General features: G+C 34.1%; 1 protein-coding gene across 1 annotated transcript in view; it reads right to left on the bottom strand.

Annotated features, from left to right (window-relative positions):
* Positions 1-7,937: 7,937 nt before the first annotated feature.
* Positions 7,938-23,237, bottom strand: part of ACTR3 (actin related protein 3) — a 53,161-nt gene continuing 37,861 nt past the window's right edge. Inside the window, exons 5-12 of the mRNA XM_052659867.1 lie at positions 22,723-22,818; positions 21,192-21,299; positions 18,208-18,351; positions 16,417-16,590; positions 15,880-15,972; positions 15,605-15,730; positions 10,541-10,624; positions 7,938-9,140 (exon numbers count right to left, since the gene is read on the bottom strand). Coding sequence (XP_052515827.1) covers positions 9,045-9,140; positions 10,541-10,624; positions 15,605-15,730; positions 15,880-15,972; positions 16,417-16,590; positions 18,208-18,351; positions 21,192-21,299; positions 22,723-22,818 — 921 coding nt within the window. The 3' untranslated portion in view covers positions 7,938-9,044. The remainder of the gene's footprint in view (positions 9,141-10,540; positions 10,625-15,604; positions 15,731-15,879; positions 15,973-16,416; positions 16,591-18,207; positions 18,352-21,191; positions 21,300-22,722; positions 22,819-23,237) is intronic.

Here is a 23,237-nt window from a genome sequence, read left to right as displayed (position 1 = left end):
GTCAGCAAGGCCTCTCCCCATAAAAGATTGTTTTCAGTCAATTTGTAGAGCCTCTTCTTGAAACTGGGAGACAAGAGACATGCATTACTGCAGCTGTGTCACAGAGCCAGAGGTCTCCTGCCTGGTGCAATGTGCAAGTTCTTTCTCCAGAGTATCTCAAGGTCACTTAAAATCCTAGTATCTATGTATTGTCAAGACAATACACAGGCATTTATTCCACTTCATAAAACATTTGCATTAAACTTCAGGTAGCTCTATCTCAATCTGAAGTGCCAGCCCTCAAACTCACAATAAAGCATTCTTTTAAGAGTTAGCTTTAGGCTTGTTCTACTGGAGTTCACCTTGCACATTTTAAGAGGAAGCACTGGGAGAAAACCTAACAGCACATAAGGAAATAAAAATGCTTGCTTCTTTGATAAAGTATAACTTCAGTTCATTTCTTTGCTACTAAGGCTCAAGGCCACTTATTAATAATGAAGGAACTTTAATCATCTCCTTTTGCTATTGGTGCTCATTTTGAGAATATAAAGGGCCTAAGAAGGAAAGCTGCTGGGGAATGGGAAATGATCTTGCCAAGAATGTAGGTGACATAGAGCACACAGCCCCTGGTCTAAGAACACCATAAATTCCCAGTTCTTGTTGTAATTTTATGATGGCAGTAAAAAAAAAAAAAAAAAAAAGTTGAGATTTTCTGTTGCAAAGGACTAACCAATGTCCAGAAAAGGGTATACATACCTTGAATACATTCTGGAATATAAAACTGAAATCACAATTCTGAGGCCAAAGCACAGTACCTCAGATCAGACTAAAATAGGAAGAGCAACTGGCCAAACCAATTCATGCTATTGTCACCCAAGGTTCAGTTTGATGGGTAAAACACACCACCTCAAGGAGTTCTTGATCACATATTGCTAAATGGAGGTAATTTTTAATTTTTTTTTCCTGGTAAGAAACCTTCATTTACCCTTTATATATTAACCTTAGAAAACTTAAGTTGGTGGGTGTCTCAAGTCTGCATGTATTTAAGACAATTAACAAATCATGTATTTGTAACATGAGATGTAACCAATCTTAGACTTCTTTGACTTTGCAATTAACTTGGCATTTTTCCAATGATCTACATCACTAAAGAGAAATTGAACAAAGCCTAACCTTAAAGAAGAGTCTCAGGTAGCAAATACCACTTCTGTTTTGCTATTATAGTCCCTGCATCTTGAACAGTATTTAGCATACAGAATGTTCCAAACAAATACTGCAGAATAAATCACACTCTGAATGATGAAAACAGCCTGAGGAATATTTCATTTTTAAAAGTCATGCTGAAAATGGCATCCTTTAAATGGGAAAGTGAATGTTTTTGGTATAACCCAGATCCAAACTGCTCTTGACAGCAGCGTATCTAATTGAAATATATTCATTTATTAATGGAGAAGACAGAGACATCTAGTGGATGGATTGAAAGACTAAAACTCAAAAGCTACCTCTGCCACTCCTTCCATCTGTTAAATGTCTTTTAAGTCGTGTGTCTTCTTTGTGAAATAGGTAAAAACAAGTGGTACCTTCAATTTCAAGAATACAAAAATGCTAAACATTAAGTGTAGTCTCCTACATGGGGTTTTAAGAAGTCGTTATCTTTTTCCTTGGGGAAAAAGTACTTAAAACCATTTAATTCATTCTTCCAGTGCCTTAAGGAATAATGTCCAGAGTTGTTACTTCCATTTTATAAAGGTGGAAAAGAAAATTAGGTAGGAAAATAGTAATGCTCAGATCAAATAACCATATGTATTTTTTTAGATATATCAGTGACAGATGAATTCAGACATACAACTCAAATGCAATCCAAATGTGAAATCATTAGCAAATCCTTGAAGTTATTAAAATATAAAATATATATAAAGTGTTGAACTACTTTTTCAATGAATCATCTTGCAAAAGATGAATTTTAAAGACAGCTATAAATGGGTATGTAAATTTTTAATTTGTGCCAAATTTGTGACCTATTTTTAAAACAGATATCCCCTGCCTGCATCGTAAGTATTCTTTTAAATTACTGGATCAAAACAATGACAAGATCAGAAATATCATTTCCACAAGTCCTTTTTGAACCAGATCTTTTTTCCAAGAAATATTTGAGCACTTCCTACATGCCATGATAACTTCCTAACATTATCATAAACTTCACTTTTATTTGTAGTCTAAAAATGCTTTCTCTGTTTTTAAAACCAGTTCAGGTACAAAATAAAAATACAGTTATGCCACTGACAAATTTAAATTTCTGTATTAGTGAGAGCTGAAATATGGTACATAAATTTAGCATTTTAGAGCTACATGGCCAAAATGCATAAGAGCTCAAATATGCCATTTCACCTATGTTGGGACAGTTTAAAATTCCAAAGCTTGTTCTGAATATGAAGTGTCCTTTACTTTCTTTTTAAAGACCACTGCCTCTTAACATCTAATTCTGTCTCAAATAGACATCCTGATAGGCTCTTAATATTCATTCAGCCCTTTGGCCTGGTAACTATGGGCATCATGCACAACTTGGTAGACAATGAGTCATTTAATACCCTCCTCTTGTAAACAGCATCTAGCACAAGAGTGCTGGTAGGAGCTCTCCCAAGAGAATGAGTCGTCTGAGAGGCTAAGCAATGTTGCCAAATAAATTTTGGAAAAAAACCCATATGCTATTCAATATAAACAAATATCATTCCCAACAAGTCTTCTGCCACTACTAAAGTGGTCTCACACAGTCAATGTGCTTCCTCATCTATAAAGTGAGTTTAAGTAGACCAAACTTTGAAAATTCCCCAGTGATACCAATGTCAATCTGGGTGTGATATCAACCTTAAGTGCATCAACTTTGAAGTCAGTGTTTGACGGAGACACCTTCTCATCTTACGCCCCACTCTTCAAACTTGTCTACAATCACATGCTCACTCTTTGCCCAACTACTAATCATTTCACAGGCTGTTTCTTCTATAACTAAAACACCTTCCCCATCTACTTTCCAGCTACCAAAATCTTATTCTTCTTTCAGGATCTCAGGAAAGACCAGCAGTATTTCAATACTAAGTGCCCTGTGAAGTACTTTCATCATCTCATGAATGTATGTGATATCTCAGCTAAGCATCATGGCACCAAAAACAAGTCTTGGATTTTTTTTACTGCCCAGCCTTCTGAACAATGGATTATTAAGAATTTGTTTGGGAATGATACCATGTATGGCCAATAAGAGAAAGATTGTGTGGTTCTAATTCAGTATTAACTTTCTAATAAACCTCCAATAAATTAACAGCCTACCATACCACTGACTTATTAATTGAAAACAGAGGCAATTTTGAAGTCATCACCTCTAAATAAATTGGCTTAAAATGAAATTTGAACAAATCATAACTGATCAATAAAAACCAGAGCTAGAAATCAGTGTTTTTTTTTACTGTTGATACTGACTGTTACAAAACATTTCAGGACATTTCAATTAGCCTTGTACAATGCGATGATTTTCAGAGACATGGTCATTTACATCAGAGATTTCAAAATGATCAAAGACCTAGTTAAGGAACTACTGAAGATCTACTTCAGAAAATTTGATCACTTAAATAATTCCCCACTGTTTTATGTAAAGTGTCACTGTTTTACTTTTAAGGCAAAAACTACTGGCATTAAAAAACATTAATAATTCAGTCTTAAGTTTTCTGATAGATATTTTTTAACGAAAAAAGCTATATACTCAAGTAACTCAAAGTTTTCATTTCAAAGTGAAAAATGGCTTTTATTCAGTCATCTATCAGACACTGCCTAACCACCACAATGTGCCAGGAAATACTGTAATGCCCTAGAAAGAGCATATGGAAGACAAACCCTACTGTAAGATTTCACTTTTGTCAACTATTGTTGGATAACATTTATCAGTATTTTAAGAATCTCAGGCACACAGAAAATACTAATTTTAAACCATAAAGTGTTGAAAGTGTCACTCAGTCGTGTCCTACTCTGTGACCCCATGGACTGTAGCCCACCAGGCTCCTCTGTCCGTGAATTCTCCAGGCTAGGATATTGGAGTGGGTAGCCAGCCATTCCCTTCTCCAGGGGATCTTCCCACTCCAGGAATCAAACTGGGTCTCCTGCATTGAAGGCAGATTCTTTACCTTCTGAGCCATCAGGGAAGCTAATTTTAAACCACAGCCACACTTATATTGGGCTTCCCAGGTCGGACTGTTGGTAAAGAACCTGCCTGCCAATGCAAGAGACTAAGAGATGGGTTTGATCCCTGGGTCAGGAAGATCCTCTGGAGAAGAAAAGGGCAACCCGCTCTAGTATTCTTGCCTGGAGACCCACAGACAGAGAAGCCTGGTGGGTTACAATCCATAGTATCACAAAGAGTCAGACAGGACTGAAGTGACTTAGCACACTTACATTGTGTGTGTATTTTCCACTTCACCTGAGTTTTCTCCCTAAAATCCACTACCACTACCACCGTCTTTACTAAAAGAGATTCTAAGTTAACATGGTATTTCGCAAAACTGGGCAAAATATTCCTCACTCCTCTGAGAGCATCTTTACTAATACATTAGCCTCTGAGCTCAGGGCAGATGTTCTATTCACCTTCATGCAGTGCCTGAATCACAGTATGTAGTCAAGAAATGCCTGTGAGATTAGAGGCCCCAGATTTGATGCACTATATAGAGTATAAATGAGTTGTAGTGTCTGAATAAAACTAAAACTATTTTGACTCAGCATCTTAGCTTTAAATGTAATATATAAAAATCACCAAAAGTGAAGAAACACTGGAAAACAGTACAAGAATAATTTGCAAAATCAAAACTAAAGAACAATACTTTTCTTCTTCCTAATTTTTAATTTCCTTATTTTCTTCTTTCAGGTTTTTTTCCAATTGCCACTTTTTCTAAATCATTCATTTCTAGTTTTCTTTTTTTTTTTTTTACTGTGCCTGTGACACTGGAACAATGTTAAAGTAATTCTAAATTCAAATAGGTGTTATTTCCTTTCAGCTCCAAGTTAAAAATGTATCAGTTAAACTGCGTTATGGCATAGAGAATACCAAAGACAACCACAGATTTTAACTTTTGTCAAGGTTCTACCAAGACCAAGCAGGTTATAAAGAAAACTCTGGAATGCTGGGGGAAAATGTGGAAGAGAGATGAACACTTATATAGTACTGAGGTGTTATTAACAATGAGTAGCAGAAATCCTTTTCCACTAACGTCTAAAAACTTTTCATACTTACAAGCAGATCTAATTATTGTTGCTTAAGGTTAGCTTAGATGTGATATGGAACTAATTATAAAAATAAAGTCTTTATTTTCTGAATTTGCTGTGAAAGTTCCTTATAAACTCTGAATAACAACTCTGCACCAGGCCACCTATCTAGACTAAGTGCTATTACACAGAAACATATTCTAAAGCACGGGATTCCAATATGAACGAGAGAATGCTTCACTCCTAGAGTCGGCACATATTTTGGTTTGTATGTTAGCTAATATATTTAGTCCCCATTAACCGAAGCTGAGATTCTTGGTGCTAACAGTTAAAGAAGAGACTGCCAAGGGCTATCCAAGGTACTCAAGCTTACTGATGATGAATTACAAAATATCAGGGAGTATGGGGTCACAAGAGTCAGAGATGGGATGGTAAGAAAATCAGAAATTCACTGGACTTCACTAGTGACAGAAAGTCCAGTATTTATAACAGCACTCTTTACAATGACACAAATAAGCTTTTACATTACAAATAATTTCCTCAACATTGTTACAAGTACTCTAGTACCACCTTTAGGGTTATCTGAAAGTTTTTATTCATATAGATATATTCTCTAGGACTTCTCTAGAAATTAAGAATAGAGAACATAACAGCCTATTATCCACACAGTTCATTTTATTTCTGAAGGTATTTCTAGAAACTGCAAGAACAATTTATTTCCATTTGTTAAAGTAGCTTTGAAAACAAACCAGAAAATGTATATTAAGGGACCTGAATAGATTAACTGCCTTATCTCTTATCAAAAAGGAAGATCGATCAGAACAGGATGATTACTTGCAGTATACACCATTTAGAGATTTTAAGGGTAAGCTATACTTACCAAAGAGTAAACATCATGTTAGAGAGAGCCATCATCTATTTTATTTCCGTCCGTTAGTATTTCCAATTGATTAAAAGTCCTGCCTATCAAAAAAGAGACCTTTACAAACATCTTTACAACCACAAACAGATTCATCAAAAAGACTAGGTTATAGTGTCACAACTCATAAAAACTGCATCGTTAATCCAGCTAACACTGTGCTGTGCTATGCTTAGTCGCTCAGTTGTGTCCAACTCTTTGCAACCCCATGGACCACAGCCTGCCAGGTTCCTCTGTCCATGGGGATTCTCCAGGCAAGAATACTGGAGTGGGTTGTCATGCCTTCTTCCAGGAGATCTTTCCAACCCAGGGATCGAACCCAGATCTCCCACATTGCGGGGGGAGTTCTTTACCATCTGAGCCACCAGGGAAGCCCAAAAATATCGGAGTGGGTAGCCTATCCCTTCTCCAGGGGATCTTCCTGACCCAGGAATCAAACCAGGGTCTCCCGCATTATAGGCGATTCTTTACCAGCTGAGCTACCAGGGAAGCTCCAGGTAACACTACTATCTTATATATAAATTGAATTAAGGTCCAGCAAGTTCAAACAATATGTCCATGATTATATAAATAGTTTTTTCATGTTTTAACAATAACAACAACAATAAAAGTTGAAGGAGTTGTGTTATCAATCTGTAGAACTAGAATAAAAATTTCAACAACTGGCTTCAGGCTTCAGTCTGGTGTTTTTCCCATGTAACATGCTTATGCAGTTTCTTTTATCGGTGTTACAGGTTTTAATCACCTTGGCCAACCTCTACACATATACAACCAAGGGTGCAATAAATTAATGATATACAATGACAGGAGAGATGTAAAGGACGTAAGAGTACTGTTTCTATCATATTATACACCAGGAAACATACAGGAAAGGCTAGAGACTTCTTGTTTCCCCAAGTAAGTTTAAGCTTAAAACAAAATTTCTGACCCTCAAGTTTATTTATTTACTATTCAATCATCTCAGATGGAAAAGACAGTTATGACAATACTAATAATAATACTGTTTTGGGCCAGGAGGATAAAATCTTTAATGCTTATTAATTTAGTTCTGTATCAAAAGATCTTTGAAAAAGCAAAGTGCAGAACAGTATATATAGTAAGCTCTTATTTCTGTAAAACAAGGGAGCTATATTCATTCCTATATGCACAGAAAATTACAAGGACATAAAAGACATTCTAAGAGTGTAATGATGAGAAAAAATGAGACAGGCTAGGGTAGAAAAGAAATCTTTCACTATGTACTCTTTGGTACTACTTGAACAGTTTTTTTTAACAAAGTTCATGAAATACTTTTTCAAATAAAACAAGATCTTTGATCCTGACAGGATTACCACTTTACAACATACAGTATGTTCCTGACTGTCACACTCAAAGAATTAAGATTCACATAAATGATTAACATAATTTTAAACATCCATATTCACGCTAAATAAAAACTAAAGTTTACTCCTCAGATCTATATTAAAGACAAAAACACTTTAATTGTTCTTTAAAATTTGGACAGAAGTATATATTAATATTAATCCTGTGTGTTATTTTCATGGATAATGAAGTTCAAGTGTTCACTAGTATTACTGTTTAAGTTCTAAAAGCCTGTAAAACATCCTCATTTGTCTTCTATAAATAACTGGCAAAATTTCAAGTTCACAAGAAATTTTCTACCATATATATAGAGAGATTTCAATGAATTCTACTATTTCAACAGAAATAAAAAGCATATAAATATATAAACACAAAGTAGAATGACACTGCTTCTAAAAAAAAAACATTAGAAAAGGTAATTCAGTTTTAATTTATTTTCATCACTTGTTCTTCATGATCCAGGTATTTTAAAATGTAATGAAAATTAACTTTCCATATGTCAGGGACTGGCACTAAAAAAATTTTTGGACTGCAAATGGGTTATACAAATGAAAGTATCAAATGGAGATCCAGTTATCAAAATGAAAGCACTCAACATATTAAAAGTTCACAATTATTTGTTTAGAGCACATAAAAAAGTCAGCTCACTAACCAACTGTTGAGATTTTAAAGAACTATTGCAGAGGTTTGAAGAAAATAGATTTATTAGTTAACTTATAAAGATTAAAGAGCTTGAAACAAGTATTAAAAAGAAATCTGTGCCTTTATTAGAATGGTGTTAGGCTTTAAATATACCAATTTGGGTAATCAAATTATTCATTTTTTAATAAGAAATGACACTACAGAACTGCAATACTGGTCCAACAGTCTTGTCTTTACTTTTCCTTTGAAGCGAGAAAACAGAATGCGAGTAATCAGAAAGCACTAGCAGGCATCAGTTAATCCAAGACACTAGCTTCTTAGTTCCAAAAGCACTTGCAAAGAAAACCATTGGGGGGCACAGGAGGGTGGAAGCACTTCATAATAACTGGAATCCCATGAGTGTGTGTGTACGCCAAGTCTCACAGGCTATTTTTTGTATTTATCCTTTACTTGGTCACTTTTTTTTTTTTACCCTCAAATACTAGTTTTTCTTTGACTTTTTTTCCTCAAAGTATAAAAAGTATGAAATATAAACAAGCTCTTGCATTGCACACTTCAAAGTGTACAATTCAAGCATTATAGAGCTATCTACATACTGATAAATCCCATCAAATCTTGGATAATTCAATAATATACAAAATACCAGGGCACAGAAAGAACTAAAACCCACTTCTTTTTGATACACATAAGATTCAAATATTCAATCTAAAGAAAAACACTTAATCATTTTGGCTCTCCTCTACATTCGCATGTTGATATACTTATTAAAATATTCCTGTATAATTAATGTTTGGTCTTATTATTTCAAGTCAGGTTTCAAACCAGCCATCCAGACAAAACAGGTAATCAGAAAGACTATTTCTTCCCCACCTCCCTAACCCCAATAACTATGAAGCCAATTTTACGACATGACTCCAAACACTGGATTGTGACGACAAATGCTAGGTCCAATTTCTTCATAATCCTTTTTGGTGTGGCATACTTGGTAGAACTCAGGCTGAAAATAAAAACAGATTTTTGGAAAGGTCAAAAATGTAACACTTTTCGACATGCTTTAAGATAAATATGTTAAATCTAAAACGTTTATCAGTCCATTCATGGTAGCTGAACAAAGCTTTGAAATTCTAGCAACTGTGACTCAAAATCAGCTACAAGTCTATAACCAAAACTGAAAATGAGCATTTGACAAGTCTCTCCAATCCCCCTCCTCAACATCTGTTTCTCCTGAAACTTTTCAATTTTGAAAAAACTGAATGGAATGGAAGGTTGAATCTCAAATGCCCAACTATTCTGTTGTGGCTTTCCCACACTGTACACTGAAACAAGAAAAGCAGCAGCATTCATATAAGTTACAGGTGATATATTCCAGGTCATGCTCCAAAAACTTCTAGATGAACTTGCTTTCCTCTCTGAAGGTCTGGTATAGACAGACTGTTCCATAGTCTATCACCTCATTTCTTCAAGGGGAAAGTTACACACTCAACTAGGTGACAGAGACATCACAAATGAAGACAATTCAAATTAAGGAAGAAAATAACTTTTACCTCTTATTTTTAAATGCTTTTATTGAAATCCAAGGTTGTATAGTTTTCAATAATTCAAATAAAGTTCTTACATTTTATTTTATACTGTGTACTACAGGATAAAGCTAAAAAAGTGAAGTCGCTCAGTCGTGTACAACTCTTTGCGACATCATAGACTGTAGCCCACCAGGTTTCTCCGTCCATGGATTTTCCAGGCAAGAATACTGGAGTGGGTTGCTATTTCCTTCTCCATGTACTACAGGATAGAATACCACTATTTACTAGGCAAAGGATGTTAACATTTAAAGTATCTTTCAAAGGGACTTTAAGATGTTTTGGTTTGGGAGAGGTAACTTATTAATTCCCTTGACTCAGTTTAGAACATCATACTTCTTATGTGGTAACTCTTAATATTTTAAAATATTTGTACAGAAAAAACAATGACCTTCTGATACCTGTATTACTACAGACTTAAGCCTATGCTCTGCAACAAAAGAAGCTACCACAATGAGAAATCTGCACACTGCAATGAAGAACAGCCCCCAGTTGCTACAACTAGAAAAAGCTCACGTGCAGCAATGAAGATTCAGTACAGCCAAAAAAACTACACTAAATAAATTTTAAAAAGAAGTGCTCACTCAAAAAATGTCTAGCAAGAACAACAACAAAAAAACCACCCCAAAAAACCAGTAAGTCCAAATGAATTCCACTTTTCAAAAATACTATGTTTATGTGTGTCCAATTTTAAAACTTCCCTGTGCAATATTACATAAAAACTTAAGAAATTTCTCTTGTTGCTCTAAATTAAGTTGATAAATTATTTTATCTTTAAAACAAAAAAGTCAAATTTTAAAGTAAGCTTCATCTCACTTACTGTGGAAGCCAGCATAGATCCTCCAAACCAAACTGCATATCGTTGCATGTGATGTGTGATGACTTGTACATCAATAGGTTTCGGCTATAAAAGATATAGTAAGATCAGTTCAATGGTAAACTCATATAACAATTCCTGTATTATTTAACCTTAGTTGTACATACTCAAAAATAAACAAACAAAAAAAGATGTGGAGGTGGGGGTGTACATAGGGCAAAACAATGTAACAGAAACAAATTAAGCTAATTTTATTATTTTTAAAAAAAAATATAACCACAGTAAAGGGAAAAGAACTAATCCAGGTAACCCATGAACACAGTATTAGGACTACGCCGTCAGGGTTAAGCTAAAAACTAAGCAAACACTGAACTCTCATTAGTCAGTCTATCTCTCACAGTGGCATGGATCAATAATTCTGAAACTACTCTGTATGTATTCCAGGACTGAGCAAACCCCAAACATAAGGCTGGTTTCTTACCATCAGAGAAGAGCATTACAAATATGGGAAGGTATAAGGCTAGAATGAACCTTACAGTACTCTGGAACTTCTATTATCAGTATGAATCTGTAGTTTTCAGGTTATGCAGAGAGCTAGATTTATATGCGCACACACACACACTACATGTGACTGCCAACAAGGCCTAGATGCACTGACCCCTCAGTAACAACTGAATATATATCTAGTGTCCAAATCTTGGTTTCTTTTAATTGAAGTACAGTTGGTTTACAATACTGTGTTAGTTTCTGGGTGTACAGCAAAGTAATTCATATCTGTATAGATACATAGATAGATTTCAGATTATTTTCCATTAGAGGTTACTATAAGATACTGAATATAGTTCCCTGTGCTATACAGTAAAATCCTTGTTGCTTGTCTATTTTATGTATAAGACAAGAAAAGCATTCTCCACTAAATGGAACAAGGGTGCCTTGAAATAAAATGGCTGATTTCAAGACTGGAGAAGAGAAAGTACAAGATGAACTTGCAATATCTTGCTATTTCAGAAAGTTAGGATGTACCTGCAGAATACTGGGGCCACAACTAAAGGAATAAAAGCCACCTCTGAAGGATTCTTACTAGTCAAATATGAGAAAGTCTGAGCATCAAACTTAATAATAGTACTAATGATATGTTATATCATAATATTAATGATAGCACCTAGAGAATAACTGAGAAATCAGGAATTCAGGGATATTAATGAATGAATAAGGGGAAAAACATACTCTTTCTTACAGTAAAATGACACTATGAAACAAAGAAGAAATAATGGAATTTGCAAAATACCATTTGGCAACTACCACAGCAATAACAAAATATGATGCTATAAGCAGTGGCTGAGACTTTGATGAAAAACAAGACAGTTACACATAATCAAAAAGTATCATCCTATAAGATTCTTATTAAATATAAAGGAAAAAACAATAACTTTATAATAGAGACACCTGACACACTTAACCAGGTGATCAAAGTTAACATAAAACAAATCATGCATCTGGCAATACAATGCAGTAAAAGGAATACAACATCCATTTCTGTACTATTACTGCAAAAAATGCATTATCTGAACCTAATCATAAGAAAATATCAGACAAACCCAAACTGAGAAACAGCTTGCAAAATAAATTTCCTGTAGTCTTCAAAAATACTGAAGTTATAAAAGACAAAAAAAAAAAAAAAAAAAAAGACTACTTTTTCCAGACGAGGGAAATGAAACCAAATTCAAACATATGATAGTGGACTGAACCCTAGACTAGAAAAAAAATATATATATATTTTTTGGTTTTGATAATTGTAATGGCCTATTTTTAGGAAATATACACTAACATTTAGGGGTAACAGGCTATATTTGCAACTCACTCTCAAATAGTTCAGGAAGATACATGTGTCTATTTGTATACATGCATATATTTATAAAAATAGAAAAATAAAGCAAATATGTTAAAATTTGGAAATCTAGGAGAAGAATATATAGGAATTCCACTAGAATTTGCCAACAGTTTTATAGTACGAAATTATTTTGGTATAAAAAATTTTTTTAAATTTATGTATCACAAAAAGATACGGCTTTTTGTTACTAAAAAAACGCTATTTGACTGTCACTTAAAATTGGATTGACGGAAAAAAAAGCAACATTTAAATACAGATATATAAAGATGTTATAAAGATCCATAAAAATAATTACTGAGTAAAATAAAAGAGAAGGAGGTGGAGTACTCCAGTATGTACGATTTTTCCTATATGATTAGATATGTTAGCATAGTGCTGACATCACTGAGAGAAAAAAAAAATCTCTCAGTTCTTAGTTAGAAATGTGTATGAAGCATAAAAATATTTAAACATTTTTATTTAGCTGCAATCAGTCATTAAAAACTAAACCACCACTTTTTACTGTACTCCAACAGTTGAGCTATTTCAAATCCTGAAAGATGATGCTGTGAAAGTGCCGCACTCAATGTCAGCAAATTTGGAAAACTCAGCAGTGGCCACAGGATTGGAAAAGGTCAGTTTTCATTCCAATCCCAAAGAAACACAATGCCAAAGGATGTTCAAACTACCACACAATTACACTCATCTCACACGCTAGTCGGAGAAGGCAATGGCACCTCACTCCAGTACTCTTGTGTGGAAAATCCCATGGACGGAGGAGCCTGAGCCTGGTGGGCTGCAGTCCATGGGGTCTCGAAGAGTTGGACACAACTGAGCAACTTCACTTTCACTTTTCACTTTCATGCATTGGAGAGGGAAATGGCAACCCACTCCAGTGTTCTTGCCTGGAGAATCCCAGGGACGGGGGAGCCTGGTGGGCTGCCGTCTATGGGGTCGCACAGAGTTGGACACAACTAAAGTGACTTAGCAGCAGTAGCAGCAGCACACGCTAGTAAAGTAATGCTCAAAATCCTCCAAGCCAGGCTTCAGCAATAAGTGAACCGTGAAATTCCTGATGTTCAAGCTGGTTTTAGAAAAGGCAGAGGAAACAGAGATCAAATTGCCAACATCCACTGGATCATGGAAAAAGCAAGAGAGTTCCAGAAAAACATCTATTGCTGCTGTATTGACTATGCCAAAGCCTTCGACTGTGTGGATCACAATAAACTGTGGAAAATTCTGAGAGAGATGGGAATACCACATCACCTGACCAGCCTCTTGAGAAACCTATCTGCAGATCAGGAAGCAACAGTTAGAACTGGACATGGAACAACAGATTGGTTTCAAATAGGAAAAGGAGTGTGTCAAGGCTGTATATTGTCACCCGGCTTATTTAACTTATATGCAGAGTACATCATGAGAAACACTGGACTGGAAGAAGCACAAGCTGGAATTAAGACTGCCAGGAGAAATATCAATAACCCTAGATATGCAGATGACACCACCCTTATGGCAGAAAGCGAAGAGGAACTAAAAAGCCTCTTGATGAAAGTGAAAGAGGCAAGTGAAAAAGTTGGCTTAAAGCTCCACATTCAGAAAACGAAGATCATGGCATCCAGTCCCATCACTTCATGGGAAATAGATGGGGAAACAGTGGAAACAGTGTCAGAGTTTATTTTTTTGGGCTCCAAAATCACTGCAGATGGTGACTGCAGCCATGAAATTAAAAGACGCTTACTCCTTGGAAGAAAAGTTATGACCAACCTAGAGAGCATATTCAAAAGCAGAGACGTTACTTTGCCGACTAAGGTCCATCTAGTCAAGGCTGTGGTTTTTCCAGTAGTCATGTATGGATGTGAGAATTGGGACTGTGAACAAAGCTGAGCGTGGAAGAATTGATGCTCTTGAACTGTGGTGTTGGAGAAGACTCTTGAGAGTCCCTTGGACTGCAAGGAGATCCAACCAATTCATTCTGAAGGAGATCAGCCCTCGGATTTCTTTGGAAGGAATGATGCTAAAGCTGACACTCCAGTACTTTGGCCACCTCATGCAAAGAGTTGACTCATTGGAAAAGACTCTGATGCTGGGAGGGATTGGGGGCAGGAGGAGAAGGGGACAACAGAGGATGAGATGGCTGGATGGCATCACCAACTCAATGGACCTGAGTCTGAGTGAACTCCGGAAGTTGGTGATGGAAGGGAGGCCTGGCGTGCTGCAATTCATGACGTCGCAAAGTCGGACACAACTGAGCGACTGAGCTGAACTGAAGGAATAGTTTAAAGATAATCAAAATTTAGGGGCTGAAAGAAGTCAGCTATCATGCAATTCTTCAAACAGCAGTAAATCACAGAGTGCTGTATCTACTACTTTCAAGTAATTTTGGGTGACTGATAGTCTCGGATGAAGTCCTCATTCTTGGTAATTTTCCAAGTTGCATAAATGTGTTTTACGTAGTAACATATCCTCTGAATCAATGTTTTGCTTCAATATCCCACATATAATGAAAATATAACAAAATTTACTGAAAATTTGTCTTATAAACATAGAAAGCAGTCATCTGAGAATTTGAAGTTAATTTTGATTTTTTTGACAGCAAGCCCAAAATTACAGGACAGAAATTGAAAGGTTATTTTGCTGTACCACCAATCTAGTTTCACACTATGAGGCTGCTATTGGAGAGGATAAAGTCAGTGTGTGAAAACAGGTGAAATCACACAACAGTCTCTCTCTTTCAACTCTGCTTTGTTGTCCTGCTATAAAAGGTATTTAATATTTTGTAGACTCATAAAGAATATTATTCCTGGAATATGCAACAAGTATATGTAAATTATATATGTAAATTACTTGTGAGATGAACATTAAGAAAATCTCTCTCATAGCTATGAAAGTGAAACTGCTAGTCACTCAGTCATGGCTGACTCTGTGACCCCATGACAGCCCACCAGGCTCCTCTGTCCATGGAATTCTCCAGGCAACAATACTGCAGTTGGTTGTCGTATTTTCCAGAAATATAGGTAATATCCTAGAGGAATAGAATGACCAAGAATATCATGGATATTAATCTATAAAATTAACCACTTTCCATTAGGTACCTCAGGCTCCTCTTACCTTCCAAAGAAAGCTGGCAGACATTCTACATTTCCAATACAATAATCAAGGCACCATCAACCTTTCCACCAATAATTGAGAAAACCTACCTTCAATCTACCACCACTCAATTCCTCACTTAATTTCAGCCTGGCATCTACAGTTCTTTTCAAATCTCTTTGCAAACGACGTCCAAAGTCCCTGAACATGGTTGAACCTCCAGAGAGGACAATATTCTGTATTAGTAGAGAAAAATAAATAAATAGAACTTTTACATAAAGAGAAGTTTAGACGTGTTTTTAAATCTACATTCACCAACAGAGAGAAAATAAACACTTTTTTTTAAAGTGTGACTTAGAATAACGATTTTGCTATAAACACTGACCTTGTAGAGAGGACGTCTGACATCAATAGGACAATTCTGAATTACTTCATCTACAACTTCTGAAATAGGCTGGGTAAAGTCTGGGTTAGCAAACTGAAAAGTAAGTTGGACACATGATAGAGATTAGACCACTACTGATTTAAATATCACAATTAAAAATTAAGAAACTTTTCAGTTAAAAAATAAAAGGACTTCTAGAAATAATAAATTCTGGTCTCTAATTCAAATTAAAGACACTGAAATCAGAAATTTCAAAAGAAATAAAATTAAAATAATGATTACATATACCATTTCATAAACATCAGATTAGCACAAATGTAAAGCCAAACATATACTATGACCCAGCAAAAATTTATATAAATAGGAATACTTTACAGTGCTGATGAGAACATACATTGATGTAAAGATTACTCACTATAGCACTTTAGTATTCAAAAGAAAAGTTCCTGAGATTTAACTCTCTCTGATATTATTAACCGATATTTTCTGCAGCATAATTCAAAACAAGTCTATCTTAAAAAAAGAAACAAAACTTACCTCTGGATGAAAAAAGATTTCAGGTCCCAAGAATCTCTCATATCCAACATCAATGGAAAACTCTTTCTTTGAAATAGCATTGATTCCAGTATACTGTTTAATCCACTTTGATCCATCTGTATCATACTTGTTAAATTCTTTTACTAAGTCTGGGCAGACATAACTATAGCGCTCCTAGAAAACGAAGAGTAATTTTTCCCTCTTGTTTTAGGAAAAGCAAAACAGAATGGTATTTATTTTCAGTTAACTAAAATCAAATGAAAAAATATCTTCAGAAAATAAAATTCAGTGACTAAGATGAAGAAAATTTTATGTTAGGATGTTATCATATGTATAGTACAAATAAACAGCTCATCTCCTGGGCTTCACATACAAACAGAATAAGACTTAACAAAGAGTCGATTGCTACTTCATGAAAGCGCTCATTAATGTCATACAAAATTTTATACTGTTTCAATAATTAAAGGACTTTATATTTTATAAAAGAGAAAACATAAAATACACAAAGAATTGCAGAATAAATACCTGACATAACCACACAAATTATAATACAGTAAGAGGTACAAATTATTAGGTATAAAATAAACTTTAAGGATATATTGTACAACATGGGGAATATAGCCAATATTTTAAATGAAGTATGATCTTTAAAAGCTATGGCTCACTATGCTGTACACCTGTAACATATATATTAGAGCAACTATGCTTCAGTAAATAAAATTTCTGAGGTGACTTTTGGCAACCATTAACAAATTCCTTTACTATCTAGGAAGTGGTAAATTCATTTTCATTCCTAATCTCTGATAAGCAAGGAAAACACTATAATCATGCAAAGACTGTCAAATCAATGGAATTATTTTTACCTGGCAAGTTTTGCTTTTATGAAAAGCACATACAAAAACATATATGAAATTTTAAAACATTTTTTTAGATATGTTGACAAATGATAAATTTTAAAAAGCAATGCTAAATATTTTGGTATTTTGCATAAGCCCTAGTGTAGCCTACAAATTATTAAAATACCTTATACAACCTTCACATTTTTCTTCTATCTGCCATCACTTGAACCAACCACTGCATCTATCCTATAGCCCAATGAATCAATGACACCAAAAATTTTGTTGTAACAGATAACTGTTAGAATCAGAAATAAAGAAATCAGTGAAAATTGAGATGGGAGGACTCTGAAGTGAACTAATTACAGGCATACCCCATTTTACTGTGCTTGCCAATAGTGTATTTTTTACAAACTGAAGATATCTGGCATCTGCATTATCAGATGACAGCATGCTTTAGCAATAAATATTTTTTAATTAAAGTATGGGATTCCAAATTAAAGTATGTACATTTTATAGACATAATGCTATTGCCACTTAATAGACTGTAGTGTAACCATAACTTTTAAATGCACTGGGAAACCAAAAAATTTGTGTGACTTGCTTTTTTGTGATACTCCCTTTCCCACAGTGGGTCAGAACAGAACCCACAGTACCTCCAAGGCATGCTACATTTATTTTACTAAAGACAGTAACTATGTTGAAGTCAGTTTGTATAAATGTCCTTATATGTTAGTCCTCTCAAATGTGAAATGTGGTGAGAGCAAGCAACAAGTTGCTAAGCCCCCAAAATTTCCTATAAGAAATACAGAGAAAAAATATAAATAAGAATAGTGGTTTGTAACTGGGTAACAAAAGCTTTTTTTAAACTACTGTTCTTAAGAATTTTTCCTGTTAATATTATAAACATGACTTTAATTTCTAACTGAATTATATTCACAGCATTATTTTTTACCTTCACTGCCTTAGCAGTTTCCAAGGATTGCTCTGGAGGAATTCCTACTTCTCGGTCTCTCAACAATTGCTGAATAAAATATGTTATATCTCGTCCTGCGATTGGAATGTGCTTAATACAGCTGCCAATCACATACCCTTCAGCCTGGATGGGGAAAAAGTGTCAAATTTACTTTCAATGTTTTCAAGAATCACCTAAACTAATCATTAAAGACCAATTTCTTAGATTACTACACTTGTATCCTTAAGTATTGATTCATTCCAGGAAAATTCTTCTAGTCTTTATTCCTCAACTGTATTCTTTACAGCTAACTTACCACAGAATTTACAATACTGTACAGACACCATGAATAAGAATGGCAAGTTAGATTTATTATCCCACTGCTAAGAGTTTATAACAAAGACTGAAATGACTCAACAACAAAGAAATAGTGAATTTTAGAAGTATTAAAGGTTTTATATAACAGACTTCAAATAGGATATCATTTTAAATTTACTATAATTTCAGAAAAAATTTTAAATTGCATTGTAGGAAATTTAATCATTAACACACATTTTCTATCATTTATAATGAAGTAGGTACCAACTTAAGTCTGACATAGTCCATGCACCATTATACTTCCAAATAATTTGATTTTACAGAATGAATTCATAAATTTACTACTATAACTCACAAGTACAAAAATAATGTAACAAAATTAAATTTCATTAACATTGTTATTTATGAAAAGGCAGAATATTATTAATAGATTATGGTAAGTTAGAGATGTTTACTATAAACCATACAGCAAAACTCACCAAAATCAAATGACAGTAACAAAGAAATACACAGCATAGCCAAGTCAGTAAAAAAGATAAAATGAAATTATAAAAAAACACTCCATTAATTCAAAAGAATGCAGGAAAAATAATAGGAATACCCAATTCTTAATATGCTTCATAAAACTGTTCCAAGTTGGTAGCTTCTTTTTGCAAATTACCTACTCCAATATTAATTATAAGGATAAAGACATTATTGCTTAACTCTGTAGACATTAAGAAAAGGCTGCAGTCAGGAAGAACAAGTTCAAATCCTAGCACCATGACCTACTTGGTGATGTTAAGGAACTCATTTGCATTTTATAAGTAAGTAAACTGAGGTCCTTAAAGGATAATATAACCTACAATGTAGATCTTGAGGTTAAAATGAGAATTTTAAATGAACAATTTAAGAATCTTTATGTATCTCTAAGCAGCATACATGTATCCATTATTTAATCCTCAGAACAGTTCTATTAAACAGATTGCTATTATTGTTCTCATTCTGGAAAAAAAAAAGGAAAAGAATATGTAGCAACAAGAAAAATATGCCAACTAAATTATAAAAAGCTATCAAAATAGACACACCCTAATATCCAAGATATTAAAATATCCCCCATTGCAATACAATAAAATGTAGAATAGCCATATAAAAAGATATTATTTGGCAATAATAATAAGTGAAGTACTAGACATGCTACAAACACTGGACTATGTGAGAGGACAATCACAAGAATGCAGGACTCCGTTTATATGAAATATCCAGAACAAGCAAAACTATAGAATCAGAAAAGGTAGACTGGGCTAAAGGTAAGGGGGGAGAGTGAATGCTAAAAGATATAAGGTTTATTTTTAGAGTGATAAAAATGTTTTAAAATTGACTCTGGTAATGATGCAGTTTATGAATATACAAAAAACACTGCATGGTACTCTATAAATGAATGAACTGTGTGGCGTGTGAATTACATCTCAAAAAAGTTTCTTTCTTTTTTAAAAAAAGGGCAAGTACTACTAAAACTATTATGATATCAGGAGGGTGAATTATGACATCTAACCTAAGACAGAGGATGAGATGGCTGGACAGCATCACCGAATCGATGGACATGAGTTTGAGTGAACTCCAGGAGTTGGTGATGGACAGGGAGGCCTGGCGTGCCTGCGGTTCATGGGGTCGCAAAGAGTAGGACACGACTGAGGACTGAACTGAACTGAACCTAATAATCACTCTGAGGATGTAATTGTCAACAGAGGTTGCCCATTGCATTAAAATAAGGAATAAGAATAATGAAGAAATAAAAGTTCAAAACAATTTCATTCTTTACATGATATTCAATATAACATAAAAAATTTCTAAAAGAGAAACATTTCTATATATACCAACCCAATCAGTATGAATTCAAGTAATAATTCTGAATCTATTGGGCACAATGAAAAAATTTGTCAATAAAAATTAGAAGTAGAAAGGCTTTGGCAGAAAAATGCTTTCTCTCACAAATAATCCAATCTGATGAATTTTTTTTTTAATGTGCTTGATTAAATCCATGCAAAGCACAAACATAACTTGAGCTTTTTAATTCAAAAAATGTAATTCCCCAAAAGTCACTGATGGTCATGTGCTTTCAACTAACTGCCATTTTAGTAGAAAGCTAACACAAGTATGAAATCTGTTAATTAAGAAGAATAAGAAAAACTATTCATTGGCTGTGGACTAGGAAATGGCAACCCACTCCAGTATTCTTGCCTGGAGAATCCCACGGACAGAGGAGTCTGGCAGGCTATAGTCCGTGGGGTTGCAAAGAGTCGAATATGACTGAGTGACTTAGCACATTCACTGGCTAACATAAATCCAAACTGGAAAACTGAATTCCATGTTTAAGACAAGAAAAGCACATTTCCATTCCAGACACTGTAATTCATCATTTCCTAACTACAAATTGGAAACTTCTAATAATTTTCTAATTATTTTTAACTACAGTACAAACCTATAGCAAAAAAGAAAAAAAAAAGGAATTTGTTTATAAAATTCTAATAATGTGAGCAAAACACAACTATAGCTGAGCAGTGACCAAATTATAGTAAATAAACATAATATTTCAAGTTTTTTTTAAAAGGCGGCATTAATCCATATAATTAAACTTTGCTGGATGTTAACTGCTATCTTATTCAGTAATTTTAAAATATCCTTACCACAGGAATGACATGAGTGACACCGTCTCCACTGTCTATTACCGTACCGGTCAACGTCCGTTCTCCTACTTGTCTGGAGGTCCAAGATGCAGCTAAGGCAAGAACGGCCTTGAACAAAAAGAAATATGGCAGGCAAGAAAATAAAGAGTTAATAGAAAAAAAAATTTTTTTATTGTAGAACTTCATTCAATTGTAAACGTAATATCTTTGGAAAGGAAATACACAGAAATAACTTACATTATACAGTAAAATTGTTTATATCCTATATATTATTAAGACAACTTAAAGCCTTAAATTAGTTTTTAGGGGCATATTTATAAATTTTCCATATTTTAATGAGGGCCATTTTCCTCCTATAGCCAAAAAAAAGTGGAAGACTAACATGAGATACTACAGTACTAACATTTAGGAGACTAACATGAGATAATACAGTATAGGACTTAAACTCTATGTATATGGCCTAGCCTATAACAAACACAAAAGTAAAAATAAGGTAGAGAAGCACACAACCACCAATCATTAGTTATTCAATACATACATGGCTATACACAAGTATCACTCTTATATTATTAGCTCCAAATTTTCTAAATGCAACATGCATTCAGGAATATGTAACAAGCAATATAACCAGAGAACAGACCACTGAACATTTCCAAATACTGTGATTTAATTAGGAAAACAAAGTTGATGAAATGTTTTTCTATAAAAAATCTTGGCATAAGCAATAAAGTATGGTTTTCCATTTACAAAGAAATTAATGTAACTAGTTCAATTAAAAATACTAAATTTCATATAAATCCAAGTCTCAAACAAGATAATTAACTAAAAACAGTACTAAGCTGGCTTTATTTTATCTACTTGCAATATAATAGCTGAAAAGAATCTAGAAAGGTAACTAGACCATCCTCTTACTTTTAACACTGGATCACACCATAGTCATTATGGGCTAACAGAAATACACAATAATTTATATACCTATTAAGCATTTATGATATGCCAGGGATCACATTTGCTACAGGGTTAAGAAACAAGTAAGAAGTAACCTCTGTTCCTAAGAGGGGAGAGAAACTATTCCACTTTCCATACAGATTTATTTCCATACAAATTAAATTCGACAAAACATTATAGGGATTTGTGATATACAGTATACAGAGGAGCACAATGGCGACAATGGTCAAACATACGTAGTGGTAACTAATTCAAAACAGACTACAAAAAAGGACACAATGAATGTTATAAGGGTAAATAAATGTGTATACAAAGTTTTTACATGAACTCTGAATAAATATTAGTTCCCTTATTTCTGTTTTCCAAAAGGCCTTATTAATTTATCCAAAACCCAACAACTTACTTCCTTTTAACACTTCTCTTTTACTCACTAGTTTCACTGTTCTAATGAAATAAATTATCAATTCAATAGAAAACTATGATATGTTTTGAAATTAAGAAAAATACACAAATATTTTAAGGTTAAATTAAACCAGGTTAAAATTTAAGAGCCATGTTTATTTTGACATCTAAACTTGCTTACCTGTACAGCAATGTACAAGCCAGGAACATTGAAGGACTCAAACATTATTTCAGCAGTATATTCCCTGTTTTCTGGAGTATTCAGTGGAGGTTCAGTCTATGAAATTGAATAACATTTAAATAGGCAATATCAGATTACTGTGGTAACTTTACAGACAATTTGTAAGTGAGAAATAATATATTTCAAACACTATATTTACATAAAAATCATTAAACTCAGAGGTACAAAGACACACAGGCTAACGAAAAACTGTAGAAAATTCAAATAGATCTATACATACATATAACAAGAGTGTAAAATGGAGATGTTTACACAAGTTCTCTTCAGTTTAAATTATGTGACTGAATACACCACATCCCTTAGAAACCTATGGGGTAAGTCTGGGTCAGAACATATCCCAGTGAGGTAAGAAAGGACCTAAGGAACAGCACCCAAAATCCTGAACTTCATGGTTCACTTTTGCCTCAGGAATACCTAAATCATTTTATATCACCAAGCTTGAAACCACATAAGAC

This window comes from Budorcas taxicolor, chromosome 2 (assembly GCF_023091745.1).
Source record: "Budorcas taxicolor isolate Tak-1 chromosome 2, Takin1.1, whole genome shotgun sequence".
NCBI lineage: Eukaryota > Metazoa > Chordata > Mammalia > Artiodactyla > Bovidae > Budorcas > Budorcas taxicolor.
The sequence above is the reverse complement of the archived record's forward strand: the minus strand, read 5'-3'. Positions and strand labels throughout refer to the sequence as shown.